Consider the following 7742-nt stretch of genomic DNA (forward strand, 5'->3'; position numbering starts at 1 on the left):
AAAAAAAACAGCTCGTTTTGGGGTGGGATTGGGGAATTCCAGGGAGAAATCCGGGGTGGTTTTAGAAAAAAACAACCGCTCATTTTGGGGTGGGATTGGACATTCCCAAGGAGATTTCCAGGTTGGCTTTGAAGAAAACACCAGCTCTCTTTGGGGTGGGATTGGTCCCTCCCAAGGACAGACCCGAGGTGACTTTAGGAAATCCACCCGCTGCTTTTGGGGTGGGATTGTTGTTTTCCAGGGCGACCTCCGGCCTCCGACCCCGTCCTCGTCCCCAGGATGTCCTGCCACCTCCACCAGCACCTCCCTGCGCTCCACCAGCGCCCGCTGGCGCTGTCCCCCGGCGTCCCCTCCCCGGCTCCGCGGTGGCACTCCACCTCCTGCATCCCCCAGGCCGCGCCCGGCCCCACGCCCCTGCAGCGGGCCACGTCCTCCGGCGTGTGCCACCAGCAAAGTGTCACCTGGGCCGCGCCCCGCCGGCTCCTGCCACCCCCCTGCGCGCCCCGGGTCGTCCCCAGGCGGGTGACAACGTGCCAGAGCGGGGTGACGACGTGCGTGCCGCAGCAGCTGCGCGTGCCGCAGCGGTGCCCACCCGTGCAGCAGCAGCAGCAGCAGCAGCAGCGGGTTGTCCCCAGCTGTGTCACCACCTGTGCGCCGCAGCAGAGCGTGGCGGGTGTCACCGGTGTCACCCAGTGTGTCCCCCAGCAGCAGCGGGTTGTCCCCAGCTGTGTCCCCACCTGTGCGCCGCAGCAGAGCGTGGCGGGTGTCACGGGTGTCACGGGTGTCACCGGTTGTCCCCCAGCAGCAGCAGCTTGTCCCCAGCTGTGTCCCCACCTGCGCGCCGCAGCAGAGCGTGGCGGGTGTCACTGGTGTCACCGGTGTCACCGGTGTCCCCCAGCAGCAGCAGCTTGTCCCCAGGTGCGTCACCACCTGCGTCACCCGGGCTGTCCCGCCGCGGCAGAGTGCCACCAGGTGTGTCCCCCAGCAGCGAGTGGCCCTGTGTCCCCAGCAGGGTGTCCCCAGGTGTGTCACCTCCTGCGTCCCCCAGCAGCGCGCCGCCCAGAGCGTCTCGTACCGGTGGGTGACGGCGCCGGGCCCCCGGCAGTGGCAGAGCGTCACCGCCGGTGTCCCCCAGCAGCGGCACGACGGCAGGTGTGTCACCAAGAGTGTCACCAAGTGTGTCCCCCAGCAGGGTGTCACCAAGTGTGTCCCTCAGCAAGGTGTCACCAAGTGTGTCCCACAGCAGGGTGTCACCACAGGTGTCCCACAGCAGAGTGGGACAATCTCTGTCCCCCACCAATCTGTGACCAAAGCTGTCTCCCAGCAGTGTGGGACAATCTGTGTCCCTCAGCAGAGTGCCACTAAATGTGTTCCCCAGCAAGGTGTCACCAAGTGCATCCCTCAGCACTGTGGGACAATCTGTGTCCCTCAGCAGAGTGTCACCAAATGTGTCCCTCAGCAAAGTGCCACCAAGTGCATCCCCCAGCACTGTGGGACAATCTGTGTCCCTCAGCAGAGTGTCACTAAGTGTGTCCCCCAGCAAGGTGTCCCCCAGCAGAGTGGGACAGTTTGTGTCCCCCAGCAAGGTGCCACCAAGTGTGTCCCTCAGCAGAGCATGATCAAAGGTGTCCCCCAGCGGAGTGTCACCAAGTGTGTCCCTCAGCAAGGTGTCACCAAGTGTGTCCCACAGCACTGTGGGACAGTTTGTGTCCCCCAGCAGAGTGTCAACTGTGTCCCCCAGCACTGTGGGACAATCTGTGTCCCCCAACAAGGCGTCACCAAGTGCATCCCTCAGCAGAGTGTCAAGGGTGTCCCCCAGCAGTATGGGACAATCTGTGTCCCCCAGCAGAGTGTCACCAAATGTGTCCCTCAGCAAAGTGCCACCAAGTGCATCCCCCAGCACTGTGGGACAATCTGTGTCCCCCAGCAGAGTGGGACAGTTTGTGTCCCCCAGCAGAGTGCCACCAAGTGTGTCCCCCAGCAGAGTGCCACCAAGGGTGTCCCCCACCACTGTGGGACAATCTGTGTCCCCCAACAAGGTGTCACCAAGTGCATCCCTCAGCAGAGTGTCAAGGGTGTCCCCCAGCAGAATGGGACAATCTGTGTCCCTCAGCAAAGTGTCACCAAATGTGTCCCCCAGCACTGTGGGACAGTTTGTGTCCCTCAGCAAGGTGTCACCAAATGTGTCCCCCAGCAGAGTGCCACCAAGTGTGTCCCCCAGCAGTGTGGGACAATCTGTGTCCCTCAGCAGAGTGTCACCAAGTGTGTCCCCCAGCAGAGTGCCACCAAGTGTGTCCCCCAGCAGTGTGGGACAATCTGTGTCCCTCAGCAGAGTGTCACCAAATGTGTCCCCCAGCACTGTGGGACAGTTTGTGTCCCCCAGCAGGGTGTCACCAAATGTGTCCCCCAGCAAGGTGTCCCCCAGCAGAGTGGGACAGTTTGTGTCCCCCAGCAGGGTGTCACCAAATGTGTCCCCCAGCAGGGTGTCCCCCAGCAGTCGGGCGCAGTGAAGGTCTCCAGCCACTCCAAGAAATACTGCTCGGCCCCCAAGTGGCCCTGGTGACAGGGACAAATCGGGATTTGGGATCTTCCTCTGCTCCGCTCCCGCCCGCCTCATCCCGCTTTTCCAGCCTTTCCCTCCCTTCCCCTGGTGACATCCCAGCTCCTCTGGCTCCTTCCTTGACCTGCTGCGAGGCCTTGGTGGGATGGGACCGAATTCCCACCGAATTCCCACTGAATTCCTACAGAATTCCCACCGAATTCCTGCAGAATTCCCACCGAATTCCCGCAGAATTCCCAAGAACTGTGATTTTTTTTTTTTTTTTTGGAGCAACAATAATGACAATAAAACTATTTTTAAATAGAAATGTTTGTTTAATATGAAGTATTTGTCCGTTTAATCCAGCAAAATCCAGGCTGGGAAAAAGGACAGAGGGACAGGAGGGGACAGGAGGGGACAGAGGGGACAGAGGGACAGAGGGACAGAGGGACAGGAGGGGACAGAGGGACAGAGGGACAGAGGGACAGGAGGGGACAGAGGGGACAGAGGGACAGAGGGACAGAGGGGACAGAGGGGACAGGGACAGAGGGACAGAGGGGACAGAGGGGACAGAGGGGACAGAGGGGACAGAGGGACAGAGGGACAGAGGGACAGGAGGGGACAGAGGGGACAGAGGGGACAGAGGGGACAGGAGGGGACAGGAGGGACAGGAGGGGACAGGAGGGGACAGGAGGGGACAGAGGGACAGAGGGGACAGGGACAGGAGGGGACAGAGGGGACAGAGGGGACAGGAGGGGACAGAGGGACAGGAGGGTGTGGCCGGGCTGGGGACGCTGCCCCACATCTCGTCCTGCCCCTGTGACCTCCTGGTGCCACCTGGAGCCGGGCAGGAGCTCCTGGAAGTGCGGGGGGATTCCGGGAATTCCGGGTTTTTATCCGGCAGGGAATGGGCTGCTCCCCACATCCCAACCCTCCGGATCCCCGAAAACCGAGGGATAAAATCCTGGAATGCTCTGGGTTTCAGGGACATCAAAATCATCCCATTCCATGGGCAGGGACATTCCCCTGTCCCAGGTGACACTTCCTGGGATGGGGAATCCATGGAATTCCTGGGCCCAGGCCGTCCCAGGGAACAACTCCTGCCCCAATCCCACCCCAATTCCCCTCTGTCCCCCTGATCCCATTCCCTGTTCCCTGTCCCTGCAGTTCCTGAGGGAAAATCCCTCTCCGGCTTCCCTGGAGCCGCTGCAGATCCCGGGCTCTCCACATTCCCAACGTTCCCAGACCCTCCATGACCTTTGGACGTGGCCTCCCGGCTTTTCCCACGGAATCTTCCAGAAAATCCTGCTGGCTGGCTGCGGGGGGCGGGGCGGATCCCGGATTTTAGGGTCACCGGGATTCGGGGATGTTTTGGGTTGTGCTGGAGGAGCCTGACTCAGCCGTGCCTCAGTTTCCCCGGCGTTTAATTGGGAATAATGATCCCCCCCTCAATATCCCTGTCCGGGAGATGAAAGGGCCTCGCAAATGTTAATTAAGGGACACTCGGGTGCTAATTAAGGACGTTTTTAATGCCAGGTCACTGGTGTTAATGCTCAGCCGGGAATTAGCCGCTCTCCTTGATCCCGGAGCTTCCCAAGGAATCGGGATCACGGAGCCCATAAAACCCGGATCGCCCCACGCTCCGACGCCTGTTTATTCCCGAAAGTTTTAGGTCAGGGAATTAAAAAGTTGGTTGCTGTTGTTGTTCAGGAGAGGGAGAATCCGTAAAAGTGAGAGGAATCCGGGCGGGAGTCGGGATTGGCCTTGGGGTTCCTCCCTTGAGCCCTCGGAATGTTGGGATCCGCCTGGAAAAGAGGCGTCCGTGTCCCTGTTATTTCCCAGGGAGCCGCAGGAAGCCGGGAAATTAAATGGGAATCACGGGGCTGCTCCCGGGCTCCTGGGAAAGCAGGGAATTAAATGGGAAATTGAGGTCGTGGGTCGTGATTGGGAGCTCGATGTTCCAAATATTCCGATATAAAAATACACCAATATCCCAGTATTCCAGCATTCCAATATTCAAAAAATTCCAATATTCAAATGCTCCAATATTCCAGTGCTCTGATATCCCAACATTCAAATGTTCCAAAATTCCAATACTCCAGTATTCCAATGTTCAAATATTCCAGTATTCAAATAACCCAATATCCCGACACCCAAATATCCCAAACTTCCAATACTCCAAACATTCCTACGCTCCAACACTGCAGTGCTCCGATAGCCAAATATTCCAGTATTTCAATATCCCAATGCTCCAAATATTCCAGTATTTCAATATTCCGATATTCCAGCCGTGGAATTCTCATGGCTGGAATGAGAATTCCACGAGCCATGGGATGATCACATTCCCAAGGCTCCGGGAGCGTTTTCCCAGGAAGAGGGCGGGATTTTGGGAATTCCGAGCCGGGCCCGGAGCCGGGTTTGATCCTTTCCAAGGAGGACATTCCACGATTCCTGTCTTTTTCAGGCACCTCACCTGATTCCCTGGAATCCAAAAGCGTCCGATTCATATTAAAGGGACCAAAAAAAAAACCAAACCAAAAAACCCCCAAAAACCTCCAGGGATAAAAAAAATCCCCAAACCCCCCCAAAATCCCGGATTCCTTCCCTGGTGCGGAGGTGACTCTCCCAAAATGGGAATTCCCAAAACAGCCACCGCTCGTTTTCCCTGTGTGTTTCAATTTTTTTGTGGGATAAACAGGGAACAAAGGCGGGCACGGGGCAGGAAATGGGAATTTGGGGTTTTTTTGGATGGAATTCGGGATGGGCCCGGCACCTTCTCCCTTTGTGGTGCCGGAGCGGCGTCACCTCCCTTTGTGACCGGGAATTTCTGGGAGCTGTCCCAAGGGCTCCTAATGATCCCTCCTCTCTCCCCTGGACTCCCGGGAAGGAATCCGCGTGTCCCACTAATTATGGGATGCCCCGAGTCCTTCCTGGATGGATTTTCAAAGGGATTCCCGCCCGCTCCCATGGGAATGAGGAATTCCTCCTCCATTCCCTTGGCTGGGTTTTTTTGGGGGGGATTTTTTTTTGGGGGGGGGAGCGGGAATTTTGGGAATTTCGGACATCCCTGAGGATCCCTGGTTTTCCAGGGTGGTTTATTTTCCTTTTTGCCCGTCCAGCCTCCCTGATCCCGGTGATCCGGGACATCCGCCGGGATCAGGGCGCAATTACAGCGTGGCCCGAGCCAAACCCAACCTCCGGAATTCCCCGGGGCAATTCCCGAGCTCCATAAAAACCCGGCCGGCCCCGGCCTCTCCCGGGCGCTTCTCTGCGGCTCCTCTCCCTCATGACCTGGGTAAGTCCTGGAATTCCCCAAATCCCGGGGTTTATTCCCGAATCGCTCCCCCAGCCCCGCGGGATGCGCGGCTCTTCCTGCTGGGGGAAAACCGGGATGGAATTCCACAGGGACCGCGAGGCAGGAGCGGGATTTTGGGGGTGGTTTCCTGCTTTTTATTATTTTATTTTATTTTTTTATTTTATTTTATTTTTAAATTTTATTTTCCTTTATTTTATTTTATTTTATTATTTTATTTTATTTTAAATTTTATTTTATCTTTTCTTTTCTTTTATCTTCTTTTCTTATTTTAATTTTAATTTTAATTTTATTTTTATTTTTTTTATTTTATTTTTATTTTTATTTTTATTTTTATTTTTATTTTTATTTTACATCCTTTTCCCGGTAGGATTTGGCTCCACCCAGGGCCGGATCCCGGCGGGATCGGGGTTGGGAGAGCCGAGGCCGCTCCTCCAAAGGAAGCGGAGGGATTCGCTGCTGCTTTCGTGGAATTTTGTAAAAGGGGATTTTTATTTTTATTATTATTATTATTTTTATTATTTTTTACTATCTACAAAGTAGAGTTTTGGGGTTTTTGCATTTTTTTTCTTGTTTATTTAATGCTTTACTCTCAAAAAAAAAAAAATTATATTGGAATGAAGTAATTTTTGGTCAAAATAATCCTGTTTAAACCTGCGAAATCTCCCTAAAACTGTGGGGGTTTTTTTCTGGATCGGGATGGTTTTCCCTGCGATTTCCAAGGAAAAAGAGAGACTTTTCCGAGGAGAAAAGTGATGCAGCAGCACCAGGAACTGATTTTTTGGGGGGTGTAATTCCCCAAAATCAGTGAAGCCGGAGCCTGGCAGGGCAGGAGATCCCTCCCCATCCCAAATTTTTCCCGGGATATTTAATCCCTTTATCCGGCTGGGATTTTGCCTCGGCTTTTGATTTTTTATATATATATATATATATATATATATATATATATTTTTTTTTTTTTTTTTTTTTTTTTTTCCTTCCCTCCACCAAATATTTTGACGAGGTCCTGCTGCATTTCCTGGAACAAAGGAGCGAAGAGACAAATCACCAAAGTAGTAGTAATAATAATAATAATAATAATAATAATAATAATAATAGTAGTAGTAGTAGTAGTAGTAGTAGTAGTAGTAGTAGTAATGATAATAATAATAAACAACTTAAGGGGAAAAAAAAAAAAAAAAAAATAAAAGAGAGAGAGAGAAAAAAGGAAAACAAAAGGAGAAAAATCGGGATTTGCGCCGGGAGGGCGCCGGGGCTGCCCCGGCCCCACTCGGGACCCCAAATCCCCGTGGGGCCGGAGCTGGGGCAGCTCCCACCTGAGCCCCAGAGCTGTCCCGACCCTCGGCCACGCCCGGCTCTCCCCGGGCAGCCACACCTGGAATTCTGTCACTCTGCCTCCTCTTTCACCTCTCGGGGAGCTCAACCTGAAAGGGCCAAGCCCGGGCGGGCCCGCGGTGCTCCTTCCAAGGGTGGCACCGACCCGCCGGGCTGAAAATCCGGATTTTTTTCGGGCTTTCCGAGCGCAGAACCCGGAGCCGAGGCCGAGGATTTTCTCTCCCCTCCCAAACACGCCCCGCTCTGAGTCACGGGCCGAGTTCGGGCGCTGAATCACCCCCCGAACAAAGAACCGAGGGAATCGCTGGGTTAGTTAAATATACACACGTATAATTTTTTTCTTCAGTCCCCGCAGGTCTGAGGCCGCGCTCCGCCATGCACCGCCCCGCCGGGCACCTCCTGCCGTGCCGCGGCTTCACCGCCGAGCGCCTGGCCGACACCTGCCACCCCCTGAGCATCACCAAGGGCCCGGCGCCGCTCTGGCGCTGCCGCCCCGGGGCCGCCGGCGCCGCTCCGCAGCTGCAGAGCCAGCTGCTGCAGTGCTGCCAGATGCTG

General features: G+C 55.1%; 1 protein-coding gene across 1 annotated transcript; it reads left to right on the forward strand.

Moving 5' to 3' along the window:
- Positions 1-279: 279 nt before the first annotated feature.
- On the forward strand, positions 280-2563 carry LOC120747569 (titin-like). Its single transcript, XM_058424282.1, has 2 exons — positions 280-714; positions 803-2563. Exons 1-2 carry the CDS (start codon positions 280-282, stop codon positions 2561-2563), a joined length of 2196 nt encoding a protein of 731 aa, XP_058280265.1.
- The last annotated feature ends 5179 nt before the right edge of the window (positions 2564-7742 follow it).

The sequence above is a fragment of the Hirundo rustica genome (genome assembly GCF_015227805.2).
Source record: "Hirundo rustica isolate bHirRus1 chromosome 29 unlocalized genomic scaffold, bHirRus1.pri.v3 SUPER_29_unloc_BUSCO_136144at7742, whole genome shotgun sequence".
Taxonomy (NCBI): Eukaryota; Metazoa; Chordata; class Aves; order Passeriformes; family Hirundinidae; genus Hirundo; species Hirundo rustica.